At 38.9% G+C, this 21195-nt stretch overlaps 1 protein-coding gene across 1 annotated transcript in view; it reads left to right on the top strand.

Annotated features, from left to right (window-relative positions):
- The window catches only part of EIF2A (eukaryotic translation initiation factor 2A), a 44747-nt gene extending 26220 nt beyond the window's left edge, over window positions 1-18527 (top strand). Inside the window, exons 10-14 of the mRNA XM_003802192.3 lie at window positions 4155-4726; window positions 7372-7485; window positions 15682-15810; window positions 17260-17325; window positions 18147-18527. Of these exons, the coding sequence (XP_003802240.1) occupies window positions 4155-4726; window positions 7372-7485; window positions 15682-15810; window positions 17260-17325; window positions 18147-18212 (947 nt within the window). The 3' untranslated portion in view covers window positions 18213-18527. The remainder of the gene's footprint in view (window positions 1-4154; window positions 4727-7371; window positions 7486-15681; window positions 15811-17259; window positions 17326-18146) is intronic.
- The last annotated feature ends 2668 nt before the right edge of the window (window positions 18528-21195 follow it).

Genomic DNA, 21195 nt, shown 5'->3' with positions numbered 1-21195 from the left:
CTTTTCACTTTGTTCAGACAAGTGCCTCCTCCAAACATTCAATTGTCAGCCCCCGTCTTAGAAGTAAATACAAGGGGCGGCACCTTTGGCTCAAGGAGTAGGGTGCCGGTCCCATATGCCAAGGGTGGCAGGTTCAAACCCAGCCCTGGCCAAAAAAAAAAAAAATAGACATATACAGAACACAATATCCCAAAGCTAAAGAATATACATTTTTCTCATTAGCCCATGATGCATACTCCAAAATAGATCACATCCTAGGATACAAATCAAACCTCAGTAAAATGAAAAGAATAGAAATTATACCTTGTATCTTCTCAGACTGAAATGTAATAAAGGTGGAACTCAACTCCAACAAAAACATTTATCACCACACCAAGGCATGGAAATTAAACAACCTTATTCTGAATGAAGTTGGGTTTAGAAAGAAATAAAAAAGGAAATTTTAAAATTCCTTAAACATAATAACAATGAAGACACAAGTGACCCAAACCTGTGGGATACAGCAAAAGTGATCTTAAGAGGGAAATTTATTGCATTAGATGCCTACATTCTAAAATAATAGTTTTAGAATAATGGCAGCTCTCTAATATTCTCATTTTGAATTGAACATGTGTAAGTAGGATAACTTCTCTTACAAAAAAATGTATTCCCATTAAAGTCAGAAACAAAATAAGTGGGTTGGCTCCTGTGCTCAATGGTTAGGGCACTGGCCACATGCACCAGGGCTAGCGGGTTTGAACCCAGCCCAGGCCAGCTAAACAACAATGACAACTACAATAAAAAAAAAAAAATAGCCCTGCATTGTGGTAGGCACCTGCAGTCCCAGCTACTTGGGAGGCTGAGGCAAGAGAATTGCGGATGGCTCTCCTTTCCACTAACATTCTAAAATAGCTAGTCAGTATAGCTGATCAAAAGAAATAAAATGTGCAGCTTTGAAAGGAGAAAACAAAATCATCTCTGCTTATGTAGATAAAATCCATTATAAACAATAGCCACTTAAAAAATAATGAAAGATTCCCTATGTAACAACGAAAATAAGAAATATGTAGGGCCTATGGGAAGAAAACTTTAAAACTATTCAGAGGAACAATCACCTTTAATAAGGCTTTTATAAAGATGTCATTTCTCTCCAAATTAATCTACAAATTAAATTTAAGCACCAGTTGATTTTTTAATAGAAAGTCATTCTAAAGTTAACATTGGAAAATGAATGTGCAAACATGTTTTGAAAATTTTGCTAAAGAAGAGTACAGCATGGGGAGTTTTGGAGTAAGGCAGTTATAATTAAGACACTTAGTTCTGGCATATGGATAGACTAATAACAAAACAAAGCCCAGAAATAGATTCGTACTTTTATAGGATAAAATAAAGTCAGTATTTGAGTCAATGGGAAAAAATGTTGGTCATTTATTATATGGTTTGGTGACAACTGGCTAACCATTTGAAAAAAAAAAAGTTAATATCTCTACCTGTTTACCAAAATAAATGCTAGTTGAGCCAAAAAAATTATCTTTAAGACTATAAAGGAACTAGAAAAAAGTATCTGAGAATTTTTGTCTGCTCTTGAAATAGCAACAGACTTTCTAAATAAGACAGAAGTCGCAAGGGAAAAGATCAGAAATTTGAACGTAAAAAAGTTATAGATTTCTACATTGGGTGGAAAGAGTTCATTAAGTAAGCAAAGCAAACAAAAATTGGGGAAAATATTAGTTTTTAAGCAGACAAGGGTGGAGTATAAGAAAAGGTGAATTTGCTTAATATAACATTTAAACCAGATAATAGACCAATAACTAGAGAAAAGTGGGCATCGGACAGTCAAAATTAGTACACAGAAAAAGAAATTAGTCCCAGTGCCTATAGCTCAAGCAGCTAAGGTACCAGCCACATACACCAGAGCTGGCGGATTTAAATCCAGCCGGGGCCTGCCAAACAACAGTGACACCCATAACCAAAAAATAGCCGGGCATTGTGGTGGTCATCAATAGTCCCAACTACTTGGGAGGCTGAGGCAGGAGAATTGCTTAAGTCCAAGAGTTGGAGGTTGCTGTGAGCTGTGACGCTATGGCACTCTACCCAGGGCAACAACTTAAGGCTCTATCTCAAAAAAAACCCCCCAAAACAGAAGAAGAAATTAAATTACTTATATTAAAAGACTTGCTTAGCTAATAATTAAAGAAATAGAAATGAAAAAAAAAAGTTTAGGTTTGGTAGCTCACACCTGTAATCCTAGCACTCTGGGAGGCTAGGATTGCCTGAGCTCACAGGTTTGAGACCAGTTTGAACCACAATGAGGCCTTGTCTCTAAAAAAATAGCCAGGCATTGTGGCGAGTGCCTATCGTTCCAGCTACTTGGGAGGATAAGGAGAGAGAATTGCTTGAAAGAAAAAAAAAGAGAGAGAGAATTGCTTGAGTCCAAGTGTTTGAGGTTGGTGTGAGCTATGACTCACAGCACTCTACTGAGGGCAATAAAGTGAGACTCTGTCTCCAAAAAGAAAGAAATGAAAAAAAAGATGGACTTATTTTTGTTCAGAAGAAAGAAATGAAAACAAGATAGAAGTTTTCACTTAATAAGGTGGCAAAGATAAAAATATGAAACTACACAGTATGCCTGAGAGCAAGGGGAAACCTGCACCATCAGAAACTGTTGAAAGGGCTTGGTGCCCGTAGCACAGTGGTTATGGACTTGGCCACATACACCGAGGGTGGTAGGTTTGAACCTAGCCCGGGCCAGCTAAACAACAGTGACAACTGCACAAAAAATAGCCTCAAGCTGTCACTCTGGGTAGAGGGCTATGGCATCACAGCTCACAACAACCTCCAACTCCTGGACTTAAGTGATTCTCTTGCCTCAGCTTCCCAAGTAGCTGGAACTACAGGTGCCCACCACAATGCCTGGCTATTTTTTAGTTGTAGTTGTCATTGTCGTTTGGCAGGCCCGGACTGGATTCGAACCTGCCAGCTCTGGTGTATGTGGCTGGCACCTTAGCTGCTTGAGCTACAGGTGCCAAGCTGGTACAACCTTTTTAATAGGCATTTTGGTCGGATATCATCAAGTAAATGCATCTGCCTTTTAACTTTGCAGTTTTGCTCCTACAGACCTATTTGTGTATGGTCACAGTGGAGAATACACAGCAAAGTTTGTAATGGAATACAGTGCATGTGAAAAAGAGTGAGACAGAGCTTAAGGTTCTTTTCATTTTGAGACAAAGTCTCACTCTATTGCCTGACTGGAGAGCAGTGGCATGATCATAGCTCACTGCAGCTTTAAACTCCCTTGCTCAAGCGATCCTCCCGCCTCAGACTCCCAAGTAATTGGGGCTACAGGTACCCACCACACCTGGCTGATTTTTAAACTTTTTGTAGTGGTTGGGTGTCAGTATGTACTCAAGCTAGTCTCAAACTACCGGGCTCAAGCGATCTCCCAGCTCAGCCTATAAAAGTACCAGCATTACGGACATGAGCCAGCACACTTAGCTCTGGGGTACCTATTTTTGTGGTCTGTGTTTTTATATAGTTTCTATTTTTATTTTCATGTGCATATATTACCTCTTCCAAAAGTGCATTTATTAATAATAATAATCTATTATTAAAATCCCATGTGGGCTTCTCTGAGCCCACAATGCCAAGATATTTAACAGAAATTAAGATTCAATAGGTGGGGATGGCTGGGCATGTTGGCTCACGCCTGTTATCCTAGCACTCTGGGAAGCTGAGGCGGTGGATTGCCTAAGCTCAGGAGTTCAAGGCCAGTGTGAGCCAAAAGTAAGTTCCTGTCTCTACTAGAAAAAGAAAAAATTAGCTGGGTGTGGTGGTGGGTACCTGTAGTCCCAGCTGCTAGGGAGGCTGAGATAAGAGGATCTCTTGAGCCCAAGAATTTGAGGTTGCTGTGAGCTATTTGATCCCAGAGCACTCTATCCAAGGTGACAGAGTATCTTAACAAAGATTCAGTAAGGGCTTTTAGATAAGTTTATGATTATATATTAATCTCCATAGCATATCTTATAAGAATATGTTAATTTTAACATTCCTTGACATTTTTAGAGGTTTTTCTTTACTGTTTTACATGTTTATAAATGTTGTAGTTTATAACTGTACTAATGGATGGTATATTCATTTAATTCTTGATTGCTAATTTGAATTTTATTTTTTTTTAGCAAAAAATGGCCCCATTTATGATGTAGTTTGGAATTCTAGTTCTTCTGAGTTTTGCGTTGTTTATGGTTTTATGCCTGCCAAAGCGACAATTTTCAACTTGAAATGTGATCCTGTATTTGACTTTGGAACTGGTCCTCGTAATGCAGCCTTTTATAACCCTCATGGACATATATTAGTATTAGCTGGATTTGGAAATCTGAGAGGACAAATGGAAGTATGGGATGTTAAAAACTACAAACTTATTTCTAAACCAGTGGCTTGTGATTCTACCTATTTTGCTTGGTGCCCAGATGGTGAGCATATTTTAACAGCCACATGTGCTCCCAGGTTACGTGTTAATAATGGGTACAAGATTTGGCATTATACTGGCTCTATCTTGCATAAATATAATGTGCCATCAAATGGAGAATTATGGCAGGTTACTTGGCAGCCATTTCTGGATGGAGTATTTCCTGCAAAAACAATAACTTACCAGGCAGTTCCAAGTGAAGTACCCAATGAGGTACCTAAAGTTGCAACGGCTTATAGACCCCCAGCTTTAAGAAATAAACCCGTCACCAATTCCAAACTGGTAAGTATTGTTTTACTACTTCGGTGGGCAGGTTTTTTGTTTTGTGGAGTTCTCTAGAACTTTTTTATGTTCTTAGTACCTCATTAGAATACATATAAAACAGAGGCTAGGATCGGTTGGCTCACACCTATAATCCTAGTACTTTTGGGGGCCAATATGGGTGGATTGCTTGAGCTTTGGAGTTCGAGACCAGCTTGAACAATAACGAGACCCCATCTCTAAACCTAGACAGGTTTTATGGCGGGCACCTATAATCCCAGCTACTTGGGAGGCTGAGACCAGAAACTTGAGCCTCACTTGAGCCTAGGACTTTGAGGTAGCTGTGAGCTATGACACATGGCACTCTATAGAGGGCAACATAGACTCTGTCTCAAAAAAAAAAAAAAAAAAAGAGTACATATAAACCCTAATGCAGAAATCATTGAGACCTGCTCCTATAGACAGTGAGTAGCTCATATTGTTGACAAAGTAGTTAACATAAAACAATTCACATTTTAATTTTCTGAGAAAGATAACTGACTATAACATATTGGCTTTACGGATCAGGAGCTCAAATTCAAGTCAGGGTAGGCCAGTCATATAGGGCAGTAGTGAGTGGGTGGGGGAGTGAGTGGTAGATGAGAGAGCTTATGCCCTCTTTGAAAGCCATAGCAGCTACATAGAAATAGCTGATTATTTCCATAGGAAATTTTACATCCAGTTTTCCAAAATGTTTGATTTTCAAGACAAAATGAGTCTGGATGCTTGGGGAAATTTCTCAATTTTTAAAATACTGATGGTCAAAGACAACACATTTGTTGTCTTCAGGCCATTATTTTCCAACCTCTGTTATGAAGTTAAGGCCAGAGTATTGGTCAAATTGCTTTAAAAGTATTACAGTTCAGAGCTCAAGGGAGAGCATTTATTCATTCCCTGAGTTTCTATAATGGCATTAAGGAGTAAAGGAGCTCTAAGAATGATTATTGATGTTATCAGAAAAATGACTGTACATTAGCTGTAAACAGGGACTGCACCAAGTAAAGGGGAATGTATAGTTACTTCATTTTTAGGTCCTCAGACAAGTAGATACTTTTTCAAAGAATAAATGTTCCTAGGCTTCCCTTGTGCCACTCCTGGACTAAAAATGCAGCAGTCACCTTTAACTTCTTAACTTCTGTTGAAATGTTCTGTTCAACACTCTTGTTATATTATCTGAATTAAGTTGCATAAAAATATTTAATAAATTAACCCCTGTGATATTTATTTTTACTTTTCGTATTTGTATTTAATGCTTGTAAACGTGAGAGAGATTTGTAAGTTTCTTCTTGCATCGTTTTTAATCAAAGTTCTCTTGAGCAGAAACATTTTCAGCCAAAGCAAGGTACTGTAGAAGAGCCCACTGTTGAACAAATTTTGATGTTATGTATAAACAAATGTTTAGTAAATATTGTATACCTTAACTAAACATTTTATGCAAGGTGATTAAAAAAGAAGTGAAAGAGGCCGGTGCTCTAAGTTTGTTCTACAAACATCGTTATTTCTCTGTTTCTTAAGTGTTTGCACCCTGCTCATTTCCTTAAAGGACTTGTAAGCCCAATGCATATTTGAGACCTGGTACTCAAGAAACTTTATAAGAACTGGTACTTTTGATATGCTAAGTATGACAGAGTCTAAGAGAGCGTTAACACTAAAAGAACAACCGTGTAGATAGATATCATTGAGTAGATGGCTCTGATGAGGAGTTGTATAGTGCCATCACTTAATACTGTAAATGTTGCCTGAAGCTATTGGGAGGTACCTTGAAACTATATTTAGTCCACCCTCTTTCTGTCTTCAAATATGCAGTAGAATCTCTGTAAATTGACCACCCAAGGGACTGTAACAAATTGGTCGACATACAGAGATGGTCAACATAAGGAATGAGGCCTCCTGTGCTCATATGTACATGTGGTGCATATCCAATTTATGACAATTAGGTCAACTTAAGGAGGTGGTCAATGTAGGGAAGTGGTCAGCTATTGAGGTTCTACTGTAGTTGTTTTATGGTTATATTCTGATGAAAAAAATGATTTTCTTCATTGTAATAATTTGATACACCACTTAATTTTTTGTTGGCCTCTTCATTATATCAGTCTCAGATTTATAATTATGCAGTTACTTACCTCTTTCTATTTGATATCTTCTTATAATATATTGCTTTTTCATTTGCTTTTATTTTTGATCTTCTAACCTCTGGGTTTACAAATAAAGATCTAGTAAGTAATCCTTTGTGTGAAGAAAATAAGTGAAGCAGTTAAGCTTCTGTTGACCCTAGTCAGAACCAAAAGACCTCAGGAAAGACTATTATTAGTATCTAGTTTCATAAGAATTATGTGTCTGCAGTAGTCCTAAGAAAAATTATATGTTTTAACAAAACTACAGTGAATCTTGCCAGCTCTTATATAATTGAAAAACATCTATCAGCTACTAGGAATAAAATTAAAATCCATCCTAATACTTAGAGTGTGCCACTCCTAGTAAGCGTTTTGAAATAATCTTTGTCAGTGATCTTAAAATAAGTTGATAAACTAAGCTTATCCTATACTAGCAAAAGTGTTTAATTTTGTTGTATATGTCTTTTAAAACATGGACTCTGTTTCTAAATTATTTATTTTATATTTCCATAGCATGAAGAGGAACCACCTCAGAATATGAAACCACAACCAGGAAATGATAAGCCATTATCAAAAACAGCCCTTAAAAATCAAAGGAAGCATGAAGCTAAGAAAGCTGCAAAGCAGGTATTTGTGGCACAAATTTCTTCAAAACAAAACCAAAAGTTAATTAGCTGTGAGCCTTTAAATATAAAGAATTGTGGAATAGGGCGGTACCTGTGGCTCAGTGGGTTCAGCTCAGCACCAGCCCCATATACCGAGGATGGTGGGTTCAAACCTGGCCCCAGCCGAAATACAATAAAAAAATAGCTGGGCGTTGTGGCGGACACCTGTATTCCCAGCTACTTGGGAGGCTGAGGCAAGAGAATCACCTAAGCCCAGGAGTTGGAGGTTGCCGTGAGCAGTGTGACACCATGGTACTCTACCAAGGGCGATAAAGTGAGACTCTGTCTCTACAAAAAAAAAAAAAAAAAAGATCGTGGAACAAAGACTTAACTGTTATGTAATAAAATGAATTTGGAGTTAGACTTAAGTAGGTAGAATATCTTTCTTTTGTGTTTGCCTATGAATTTCTAGGCCAGTGGTTCTCAACCTTCCCAATGCTGCGACCCTCTAATACAGTTCCTCATGTTGTGGTGACCCCCAACCATAAAATTATTTTCATTGCTACTTCTACTTCCTACTATTCTAGGCAGCCTGTCTGTATAATGGGTGATGAACTAAATGGACTTGATTTCTGACACCCTAATGTGGCCCCACTATTTTATGGGATTATGTAATATGTTACTTTCTTTAGACCTTTTTGGTTGAACCTGTATGAAGTAGTATAGTTTGCTGTCTTTAAAATATGTATTGGCCAGGCACAGTGGCTCACGCCTGTAATCCTAGCCCTCTGGGAGGCAGGTGGATTGCCTGAGCTCACAGGTTCAAGACCAGCCTGAGCGAGAGCAAGACCCTGTCTCCAGTAATAGCCAGGTATTGTGGTGGGTGCCTGTAGTCCCTGCTACTCGGGAGGCTGAGGTTAGATCATCACTGGAGCTAAAGACTTTGAGATTACTGTGAACTATGATGCTACAGCACTCTGCCGAGGGTGACAAAATGAGACTCTATCTTAAAAAAAAAAAAAAGTATGTATTAATTAGTAGAATCTGGAAAAAACATGACTATAAAGCCAGTTGAGACTAAGTATTATACTACTATATGAAATGTATGAAAGGCCCAGATTATTCAGCTGGGAATCTATGAATAAATACCAAAAGTACCCAAGTAATAAAGTTTTATATATTAATTTTTTTTTTGAGATGGCACCTTACTCTGTTGCTCAGGGCTAGAATATAGTGGTGTTATCATAGCTCACTGCACCCTCAAATCTTGGGCTCAAGCCATCCTCATGTTTCAGCCTCCCAAGTACCTGGGACTATAGACACAGGCCACCACCCCAACTAATTTTTCTATTTTTTCTAACTGGCAAAGTATTACTCAGGTTTGTCTCGAACTGCTGGCCTCAAGCAATCTTACCACCTCAGCCTCCAAAAGTGGTGGGATAACAGGCATGAGCCACTGCAGTCAGACTACTGGAATTAGTCTAAAATAAATTTTTTTTTTTTTTTTTTGAGACAGTCTCACTCAGTTGCCCTGGGGTGACTGCTGTGGCATCCTAGCTCACAGCAACCACAAACTCTTAGGTGTAAGTGATTCTGTTGCCTCAGCCTCGCAAGTAGCTGAGACTGCAGGCGCAAGTAGCTGAGACTGCAGGCGCCTGCCACATCACCTGGCTATTTTTAGATACAGGGTATTGCTCTTGCTCAGGCTGTTCTTGAACAAGTCTTGAGCTCAAGCAATCCACCCACCTTGGCCTCCCAGAGTGCTGGGATTACAGGCATAAGCCACTATACCCAGCTTAGAATAATTTTTTAATTTTATTATATTGTTTAAATAACATGTCAGTGTAATAATTGACAAATTATTACATTGTATGGCTCATGGTGATAGTATGATCAGCTGGGCTGGGAAAGTCTGGTTAGTGACGTCATGGAGATGACATTTTTGCAATTCAGACAATGCCATTCGGACTGCTGTTACCAAAGACCTTAAACTGGGTAATTTATAAATAACAGACATTTATTGTTCACAGTTCTGGAGACTGGGAAGTCTTTTAAGTGCAAGGTGCTGAGAGATTTGGTATCTAGTGCTCAAAGAGGTACCATCTATGTGTACCATAATGGAAGGGCAAGGGCATTACTCCCATTAATGAGAGTGGAGTCCTCAGGACTTACTTCCTGAGGAGGTAAAAGCCCCCCTCTTAATACTATCACATTGGGTATTAGTATCCAATATATAAATTTGGGGGGATGCCAACATTCAGACCATAGCAGTGAGGTAGATTTTTTTTTTTTTTTTTTTGAGACAGGGCCTCAAGCTGTCCCCCTGGGTAGAGTGCCGTGGCATTACAGCTCACAGCAACCTCCAACTCCTGGGCTCAAGCGAGTCTCCTGCCTCCGCCTCCCAAGTAGCTGAGACCACAGGCGCCTGCCACAACGCCCAGCTGTTTTTTGGTTGCAGCCGTCATTGTTGTTTGGCGGGTCCGGGCTGAGGATTCGACCCCGCCACCTTAGGTGTATGTGGCTGGCGCCTTAGCCGGTTGGGCTATAGGCGCCGAGCCAGCAGTGAGGTAGATTTTTAACAGCTTGATTGCTGTGTCACCGATATAGGCTTGCTGGCAGTTCTTTAATTTTGACAGATCTAGGTTGCTTATGAGTTTGGGTAGGCACTTGCTATTTTAAGGTGTAGGATTGCATTATGTAACCATATTCTGCTAAAATATGGGCTTTTAAAAAAATGTCATTGTGCTCATTTGTAGCTAATAAATTTCATCTCCAGCTAGGCACAGTGGGTAGTGTACTTTTAATCCCAGCTACATGGGAGTCTGTGGCAGGAGGACTGCTTGAGCCCAGGAGTTTGAGACCAGCATGGATAACCTAGGGAGACCCCTTCTCAATAACATTTTTTAAAATTAATTTTTAGAAGTATCTTTTAATTGGTCAAGTTTAGGTTATTCCAGGTACAGTGATCTCCATGAATTGGTATGAAAGCTAAACTCATCCCTTCATCAGTGTGGATAGGGACCTTTGCTGTTTCTGGATTTTGTAACAGGTTAATAGTGTCCTTATAACTTCTTATGCCTTCTGATTGAGACTTATGGCCCCCTGAAGCCCACACAACTTAAAATTCTAGGGTTTTTTTTTTGTTTGTTTGTTGTTTCTTTTTTGAGACAGTGCCTCAAGCTGTCGCCCTGGGTAGAGTACCGTGGCATCACAGCTCACAGCAACCTCCAACTCCTGGGCTCAAGTGATTCTCCTGCCTCCACCTCCCAAGTAGCTGGGATTCTGGGATTATAGACACCTGCCACAACATCCGGCTATTTTTTGGCTGCAGCTGTCATTGTTGTTTGGCGGGCCTGGGCTGGATTTGAATCCTCTAGCTCAGGTGTATGTGGCTGGTGCCTTAGCCGCTGGAGCCACAGGCACCCAGCCTAGAATTCTGTTTTTATAAGCAAGCTTTCTTCCTCTTTATCAGAAGATATTGTTAATATGACCATCACTGGTACTGAACTAAAATCCCTTTTGTTTTTTTGGTTTTTTTTTTTTTTGTAGAGACAGGGTCTCATTTTATTGCCCTCAGTAGAGTGCCATGGCATCACACAGCTCACAGCAACCTCCAGCTCCTGGGCTTAGGCGAGTCTCTTGCCTCAGCTTCCCGAGTAGCTGGGACTACAGGCACTTGCCACAGTGCCTGGCTATTTTTTGTTGCAGTTTGGCCAGGGGCAGGTTTGAACCCGCCACCCTTGGTATATGGGGCTGGCACTGCCCCTAAAATCCCTTTGTAATATAATATTAGTTGTGTACTTTGCATGCTTTTGTGACATTTGAGCATGTAAAAAGTGGGGAAATTAGTATTCAGAAAAATCAATTTTAGGCCAGGCATACTGGTTCATGCCTATAATCCTAGCACTCTGGGAGGCCAAGGCAGATGGATTGCTTGAGCTCATGAGTTCAAGACCAGCTTAAGCAAAAAGCAAGACCCTGTCTCTACTAAAAATAGAAAAACTGAGGCAAGAGGATCATTTGTGCCCAAGAGTTGGAAGTTGCTGTGAGCTATGATGCCAGAGCACTCTACCCAGGGTGACTGCTTAAGACTCTGTCTCATAAAAACAAAACAAAACAAAAACCCCCAGAAAAATATATTTTAAAATAGTCAACTTGATTAAATTGAGCATTGTGGCTCTTTGAACAAAACCATCAATACTGTTAATATAAAACATAATAATTACAGAGCAGTGCCTGTGGCTCAATGAGAAGGGCGCCGGCCCATATACCGAGGGTGGTGGGTTTGAACATGGCCCTGGACAGACTGCAACAAAAAAATAGCTGGGCATTGTGGCAGGCGCCTATAATCCCAGCTACTCGGGAGGCTGAGGCAAGAGAATCACCTAAGCCGAAGAACTGGAGATTGCTGTGAGCTGTAACGCCATGGCACTGTACCAAGGGCAACAACGTGGGACTCTGTCTCTAAAAAAGCAAAACAAACGAACAAAAAAATGTAATAATTACAAAAAAACAAATCTACCCCTTTTATATGATCATACAAGTACTCACATATATTGTTTACTAAAGATGGTACCACTGGCTGGGCATGGTGGCTCACACCTATAATCCCTAGCACTCTGGGAGGCCAAGGCAGGAGGATTGCCTAAGCTCAGGAGTTCAAGACCAGTGTGAGCAAGAGCAAGACTCCCGTTTCTACTGAAAATAGAAAAACTAGTCATGCATTATGGTGGGTGCCTATAGTCCCAGCTACTCAGGAGGCTGAAGCAAGAAGATCACTCAAACCCAGGAATTTGAGGTTGCTGAGAACTTTAACACCACAGCACTCTACCCAGGTGACACAGTGAGACTGTCTCCAAAAACAAACAAAAAAGATGGTACCACTAATCCATCATTATCAACTTGCTAATTTCCAGTAATGGCAAAAGGTTTTCAACTTGCAAGATAAATCTTTCAAATCTTACCTCAAATCTTACCTTTTTGAGGTGACCTGCTGGCATTAATAAAAGTTAAAACTGTGTGATAGAACAGAGCTAAATGGCCCATGACAGGATTTCACCTTGACCAGGCCTCCTCAATCTCAGACCTGAATTAAGTACCCAAAGAGGAAACAGTCAGATGTATATCATCTAACTCAGTTTTTTGTTTGTTTGTTTGTTTGTTTGTTTGTGACAGAGTCTTATTTTGTCGCCCTCAGTAGAGTACTATGGCATCATAGCTCACAGCAACCTCTAACTCCTGGGGTCAAGCAATTCTCTTGCTTCAGCCTCCCAAGTAGCTAGAACTACAGGTGCCCGCCACAACACCTGGCTGTTTTTAGAGGCGGGGTCTCACTCTGGCTTGGGCTGGTCTTGAACCTCTGAGCTCAGGCATTCCACCTGCCTCCACCTCCCAGAATGCTGGGATTACAGGCATGGGCCACCATGTCTGGCCTTTCACTAGTATTTTTATAAACTGGTAATATTTTTAGACATTTGTTAACTTTACCAAAAAAAGAGTTGAAATATAAGAATTTAATTTTACCATATATACATCTTTTCTAGAGAGTGACCAGAATTTACATATAATAATGCAAATATTTTAAATTATTCTTGGAGGAAAAATACATTCATATTTCACTTTAATTTTTTTACAGTTACAGTAGTAATCTTTCTTCTTAGATGAAGGTTATATTTTCAGCTCATTGCTAGCAATCAAAATTTTGTATTTTTCATCTGATATCAAAAGTGAATTTTGACAGGCAAAATATTCCACCTTATCTTTTTTATCCTCTCTTCTACTTCAGTTTTATATTATGAAAAATAACAAACTGCATATTATCAGAACTTCATTTTTCTTAAGAGTAGGAACTAAATATTTTCTTTCTGAACACTCAGAGTGCCCAGTAATGTGTTTTGACTTAGAAAGTAAGGAATTGTTAGTTGAATTGGCATGTACAAAAAGTGAAACCAATATGACTTTAAAAAGAAAAAGTAACTCCAATTGTGTACTGTGTACAAACTTTGAGGCAGACTATTGTAGAGCTGGAGACCTAGGAGTGGTACCCTATTCTGTGTTCCCCTGGGACAGTCCATGAGTTCATAGTATCCACCCACATCTCAGAGTAAAACGTTCAGAGACCTGGGCATTATATGTTCCACTGAGAACTCTACAAGGAAGAAGTAGAAATTGTACTTCAGGGCTAAGAAAGATTTAAATAACTTTTCCCCTCTTGTCAAAACATGTGTCTTATCCTAATTATAAAATAAGAGTCATTCTTTTGCTCTTTGGTTAATTTACTCCATACAATAAAGCAAGTATCATGCCAAGGCCCCAAGTCTAATGGGGAATAATGCTATATGGTGTTACAGTAGGGTTACAAGGGAATTATGGGAGCCTAGGAAAAGTGCCACTAATCCAGTGTGAAGGTGGAGGAGTTTTCCAGAATAAGTAGGGTTTGGCCACGTGACTTGTGAGGGAAGGTGTTCTCCCTTATCTGCAAGGGATAGGTTCAAAGACCCTCAAAGGATGCCTGACACCACAGGTAGTACCAGACCCTAGGTATACTATGTTTGTTCCTATACATGTGTATGTCTGATAAAGTTTAATACATAAACTAGGCACAGTGAGAGATGAATGACAGTAACTAGTAATATAATAGAACAAATATAACAATACACTGTACTAAAAGTTGTGTGAAGGCAGTTTTTCTGTCTCTCTCAAAAAAACTCATTATCCTGTATTCACCCTTCTTGTGATGATGTGAGATGGTACAGTGTCAATGTGATGAGAGGAAGTGAGATGAATAACTGGCCATAACTTTTATAGTTTGAAAAGTGACTTCAGAACTAGCATGGATTTTTTTTTTCCTTCTTCAGTTTCACAGGTAGAAGAGTTCATTTTTTCCATAGACCTTTGCAAATCAGTGTACATTCTTTTGTTCCCTATTAAGTCAAGAGCTTTCACCTTTTCACTGAAAGGAAGCTTTTTATAGCGGCTCTTAGGCAATTCCAGATTGCCAGCATCACTACTCTTGTGCTTTGGGGTCATTAACTAAAATATAAGGGTCACTTGAACACAAGCAGCGGGATTTCATGACAGTCAATCTGGTAACCAAGACAGCTGCTAAGTGAAACATGGGTGGAGAACTTACACAGCATAGATATGCTAGATAAAATGATGACTGTTGTCTGGGAGGGACAGCAAAAGATTTTTATCATGCAATTCAAAACGACATGCAATTTTAAATTTATGAATTGTTTATTTCTGGCATTTTCCATTTAATATTTTCAGACCACAGTTGACTACAGGTAACTTAAACCAAGGAAAGTAAACCTGTGGATAAGAATACTGTACACAAAGGCCATGAGGCAAGAGTATATGACACTTCAGGGGAAACAAAAGTGGTTCAGAATTGGTCCTTCAATGAGCAGAGATGAGGCCAGAAAGGAGGTCTGGTCATATTGGAAGCAATGCAGCATCCCTTTAAGGGGGAAAGGCTTTCCATACTACTTTGTTGCAGAACTGAATTGACCTGATTATAAGTAAATCTCTGTGGGATTCTTATTCTTGTAGCATCATCCATTATATGTACTTGGTCGTACATGCTTTCTATAGTTTTGCAGAAAGGGAAATTATCTGGAGTCTCCAACCTTTTTTCTCTTCTGCACAGTGGAAGAGTAAGAGTTGTCCTGGGCCACACATCATATTCACAAACCCTAACAAAAGCTGATTAGCAAAAAAACAGTCTGCACATACTTCTCATGTTGTCTGATTCCGCAGATAAGCAAAAAAAGCAATCAGAAAATCGGCTTGCATCTCAGGGTCTGCAGGTTGGACACACCTGTGACACTTTCACATTTTCAGATCATCCATTTCATGACATTCCAGAATATCTAAGACTTTGGAATACTTTTTCTTTTTAATTTTATTTCTTTATTTATCTGCAGTTTTTGGCCAGGGCTGGGTTTGAACCCACCACCTCTGGTATATGGGGCTGGTGCCCTACTCCTTGAGCCACAGGTGCCGCCCCTGGAATACTTTTTGGCAGATAACTCCTAGTTTACTCATGTAAAGTCATTTCATATTTTATGAGGCCTTAATTCACATTCTTTTTATTAAATGTAGATAAAAATCACATATTTGATTTCTGTATTTTATATACCAGGACTGTGTTGATTGAAATACTTTAATGTTTTTAATTTTGAAAATTGAATTTTTTTAAAAATATGTCCTACAGGAAGCAAGAAGTGACAAGAGTCCAGATTTGGCACCTACTTCTGTCCCACAGAGTACACCTCGAAACACTGTCTCTCAGACAACTTCTGGAGACCCTGAGGTAGACAAAAAAATCAAGAACCTAAAGAAGGTGAGAGACTTAAATAAGAAAAAGATGTGTATATTGAAAGGAGTCCATGAGACTTTTATAAATGTGGCAGTAAGAGAGAGTCAAGGTTAAAAAACAAGTAGTTTTTCTTTAACTGCATGATTGAATTCTTTTTTTTTTTTTTTTTTTTTGAGACAGTCTCACTATGTCGCCCTTGGTAGAGTACAGTGGCATCACAGCTCACAGCAACCTCAAACTCTTGGGCTTAAGCGATTCTCTTGCCTCAGCTCCCACGTAGCTAGGACTACAGGCACCCACCACAGTGCCCCACTATTTTTTGTTACAGTTGTCATTGTTGTTTAGCTGGCCTGGGCCAGGTTCGAATCAGCCACTCTCGGTGTATGCGGCTGGCGTCGTAACCACTGTGCTATGGACGCTGAGCCATGATGGAATTCTTAAAAGATTCTGTTTACTGCACTTCTATCTTGCCTTAATTTTATCATTGCTAATAAATGACTTAGGGTGAGACAGTATGCGGTGCCTAGTGAGTCCTGTTTTCAGTACTCGTGATTCTTGGCTTTTCCCCCAATTACTCTGTCCCTAGTGCCTGGCACTTTGAACCCTGTACTCTGTCCTACAGTAGCAGGTCTTACTGCTTTCTCACTATGTAAAATACTGTAACTTAGGAATGGTACTGGTTTTAGTTCTATTCACAAGTGTCTAACGGCAATGAGAACTTTTATTATTGATTTTAAAGGAATAAAAAATAATATGCATTCATATAGAAATCGGCTGAACACTTTTATACCCAGCATTATCATTAGATAACTGTGAGATAAGTGGGAACAGATATTTATCTCAGTTTCAAAGGTGAAGAAACAGGCCAGCCATGGAGGCTCATGTCTGTAGTCCCAAGTGCTTTGGAAGGTTAAGAAAGGGGGACCACTTGAGGCCAACAGTTTGAGACCACTGTAGGCAACATAACAAGACCTCTATCTCTACAAGAAGTTTTTTTTAAAATAGAGTGGCAATAAAGAAGTTTATTAACTTATAATATTGGAGCCAGTTTGTGGTGGTAGCACAGGTCTCTACAGCCCTTCCCAGCTGCATTTTGAGGTTTCTCTTAAAGCCAACATCATCATCCTGGTCCAATAGGGTATTGAAATAAATTGTGAAATTAGTGGTATGTTTACATACATATACATACATATATGTTAAAATTAATTAAAAGTTAAAAATATTTTGTCAAAGCCTATTTTTTTTCCTTCTAGAAAAATGTTCTGCTGAAAAATCCTATGTTTTAGATATATACAATGTTACGTGTAGCTTTACAAAATAGTTTACACTAGCATTTTAACAGACCACTCTTCATGTAAATGTAAGATGATTGAGGCTCCTTATTCAGGTTTCACATATGTTGAGTTTTTAGTAAGAAAATTTGCATTAGAAGTAACTTTTTTTCCTTCCCCTTGACTCATTTGATACTTGCAGAAACTGAAAGCAATTGAACAACTGAAAGAACAAGCAGCAACTGGAAAACAGCTAGAAAAAAATCAGGTATTTCCTGCATTTTTCATTTGAGCTGGTAGGAACCACTGCCCATTTATTGTAAGCAATTATTTAATTGGGGAAAAGAGCACAAAGATTTTAAAAATGTATTTTGAAAACCACATGCCATATTCTTTTTAGTGCTTTTACTGTTAAACATTTTTAAACTTGAGTAGGGGAAGATATTGATTTATTTTTTTAATTTTTTTTAGTAAATCATAGCAGTGTACATTTCTGTATACAATTTGAAATACTCTCATCCAACTGGTTAACATAGCCTTAATATCTTTTTCTTAGTTATTGTGTTAAGACATGTATATTTTACATTTAGAGAGATTCACATGTACATCACATAGGGTGAACCATAGGAGTGATCCCACCAATCACCCTCCCTCCACCCACCCTCCCCCCTCCCTTCCCCTCCCTCTCTCCTCTCCCTGTGTTCCTGGGCTACAATTAGATTATAGCTTTCCTATGAAAGCTATAAATTAGTTTCATAGTAGGGCTGAGTACATTGGATACTTTTTCTTCCATTCTTGGGATACTTTGTTAAGAATAATACTTTCCAATCTTCAGCACTTTTTAGCCTAAATATAGAATGGAGAACTTAGTGGGCCCAAAAGGGTGCAGTAAGACAGTATCTGTTCTTTACCCCCCTGATTAATACAAGATAACAAATCTGGTATTTTTAAATTTGTGTTTACCAGTGGATCTGATGAAGTATCAACTATTCTTTCTCTAAATTTGTCATATGCTATTTTAGTTGCCAGTCCAATGATTATGTCATTTACTATTTAATAACTTCATGATTTTAACTTTTTCTTTTATAGTTGGAAAAAATTCAAAAAGAGACAGCCCTTCTTCAAGAGCTGGAAGATTTGGAATTGGGTATTTAAAGATTCAAAGAAAGCAAGTTGGTGACCTGAAATCAGTACAAACACATCTTCTGTTAAAATCATTTGTATATGCAGAGTATCCATGTGCCCCTACTTAATCTATCGTTTTAACCATTCATCTAAGATTCTGCATTCTTGCAAAGTTACTTAATAATGTCTAGCAAATTGATGTTTACATCCTGCATCCTATATCATGTCAAGGTGTGATATAGAGAAGAGATGAATTTTTTAAACTTGACAGGTTGAAATACAAATCTCATTGTTTTTTGGTAGGGGACAGTATTTACTGCATACATGAATAAAGATATTATAAATACAATCATTTTGCCTTGGTTACAAGTTCCTTAGTGAGAAAGTCTCTTACTAATTTATATGGCATATATTACATTATTTAATTCTCATAAGAATCCATGAGGTAGTTTTTTTGTTGTTGTTGTTGTTTTTGCTTGTTTTTGGCTGGGGCCAGGTTTGAACCCGCCACCTCCAGTATCTGGGGCTGGTGTCCTACTCCTTTGAGCCATAGGAGCCACCCAGAGGTAGATATTATATTTTATAAATGTAAAAACTAAGGCCATAAAATTAGAAGTTTGTCAGTGTCTCAAAGCTAGGAAATGCGATTTGAACAGGCATTCTGTTCTAGAGCCTGTGTTCTAGGTCACTATGATATATTGCTTCTGTATCTTTAGGTAGCACTAAGCAGAGTGCCCCAGTTAGTGTTGCTGAAAGAGAGAGCTCTATAGGTGTAACTGCTGGAACATAAACCGTGTACATTTAAATGTTCACGTATGCTGCCAAATTGCTCTCTTTCAAGGCTTATATTTCTACCAGTGGAAGTTTTCCATGCTCTTACCAGTATCAAAAGTTTTAAAGCTTTTGAATTTTTGTCACCTTGATAATAGGGAAATGACAGTTTATTGTTATATACATTTCTTTTTATTAGAAGAGGGGGGTTATTAGAGAAGAGTTTTGTATTTTTCCATATTTGCTAGTTGTTTGTGTTTCTGTAGTGAGTTTCTTTCTATTCCTCCGCCCATTTATCTATTTGGTTGTTTGACTTTCTTGTTAGTTTGTAAGAAGTTCTGAAGTGGTAACATACAAAATCCTTTAAAAAAAAAAAAATTATAGGCCAGCTCAGTAGTTCAGGCCTGTAATCCTAGCACTCTGGGAGGCCAAGGCAGGTGGATCTCCTGAGCTCAGGAGTTTGAGACCATCCTGAGCAAACTACTAAAATAGAAAAGCAAGTCTCCACCCTCTGTTCCAGAGCAACAATTAACATTTTTTTTTGGTGTATCTTTATAAAGATAGATAGTATGTATGTATTCAAGTATACATATGCACACATTTTTGTTGTTGTTGTTGTTGTTAAATGGTAGCTGTGTACATTAATGTAGTCATGGGGTATAATGTGCTGGTTTTATATACAACTTGAAATATTTTCCTCAAACTGGTTAAGATAGCCTTCATGGCATTTTCTTAGTTATTGTGTTAAGACATTTATATTCTACATTTAGTAAGTTTCACATGTACCCTTGTAAGATGCACCGTAGGTGTGGTCCCATATACACACATTTTTTAAGAAACATGTGATGGCATATACACCAAGTTCTGTACCCTTTTTTCCTCCTAAGATATTTTGGAGCTCATTCCATGTCAGTACATCTCCTGTATATCTGTTTTTTTGTAATGATACATTGGGTGAAAGATGATTTAACTAGCTTCACACGGAATGGCTTAGGCAAAATAAATGTGTTTTGCCTGTGAGAAGGACATGAATTAGGGTCAGACAGTGGCTCATGCCTGTAATCCTAGCATTCGAGGAGTCCGAGGCAGGGGGATAGCTTGAGCTCAGGAGTTCTGAACAAGAGTGAGATCCTGTCTCTACTAAAAATAGAAAAATTAGCCGGACATCATGGTGGGCACCTGTAGTCCCAGCTACTCAGGAGGCTGAGGCAGGAGGATTGCTTAAATCCAGGAGTTTGAGGTTGCTGTAAGCTAAGCTGATGCCACAGCACTCTAGCCTGGGCAACAGAGTGAGACTCTGTATCAAAAAAATAATAATAATAATGAAAGGAAGTCATGGCCACCCATCTATTTCAAATTGTATCATTTTTTAACTGATCACTTCCTAAATTTCTACCTATTGCCAGATAAAAAATAATATGCGTAAGTTCCAAAAGAAATTTTTTTATCAGAAGGTCTGTGATGTTTGTGTTGCAATCTAAAAACCTATGAAAAAGGTAAGATGGTAAGTCTTTTATTCTTGACTCTTTAGCATTCTGCCTAGAGACACAATCCATTAACAGCCACAGACCTGCTGAGACTATCAAGTCAGTGGTCAATCACAGCCCAGAAAGATTTCAGCTCTACAGGGACAGCTCTGCCCTGCAGTGGATGAGGTCGGGCAGCAGGCATCGGCCTCACTGCAGTTGTGAAGACTGTTCATGCTGAAGGCCTTCCCCATGCAGGAGAAGGCTTAATTACAGCTGGTCCTGTTAACAGGCAGGTAGGTGGCCTGTTAGTGTAGTGACAGGATGCAAGGGACCCCCACAGTTTCCAAAGTAAATGCTTTCTTCTACCTCTGGTAGTAGAGATTTCTTTCACTCTTCAGGACTTTAAGGTCTGAATCAGTACTGACTCTATACCACCTTTGAAAAGCAATTTGCAGGACTCCAAACAAAGGAACTTCTGCAATCATTTGTTCTGAGGGTGGGCCAGTGGAGAAGGTCCCTGCCCTGCAGTGCCACAGCTAGTGTCCTAATTAGCTATAGTCACATGCTGCATAATGTTTCAGTAAGTAACAGACCACAGTGGTTCTGTAAGATCATAATAGAGCTGAAAAATTCCTACTGCCCTTAGTGGTTGTAACATCCTGGTGCAGCACATCCCTCTGTGGTGCTGCCAGTCATATGACAGTACAGCCTATTAGTTATATATAGGAAATAACAGTGGTAATACTGATAAACAATTGAGTCACTGGTTTATG

The sequence above is a fragment of the Otolemur garnettii genome, unplaced genomic scaffold (genome assembly GCF_000181295.1).
Source record: "Otolemur garnettii isolate 467f Iridium unplaced genomic scaffold, OtoGar3 scaffold00236, whole genome shotgun sequence".
NCBI classification, from domain to species: domain Eukaryota; kingdom Metazoa; phylum Chordata; class Mammalia; order Primates; family Galagidae; genus Otolemur; species Otolemur garnettii.
Note: the sequence above shows the minus strand (reverse complement) of the source record. Positions and strands in the feature narration are given on the sequence as shown.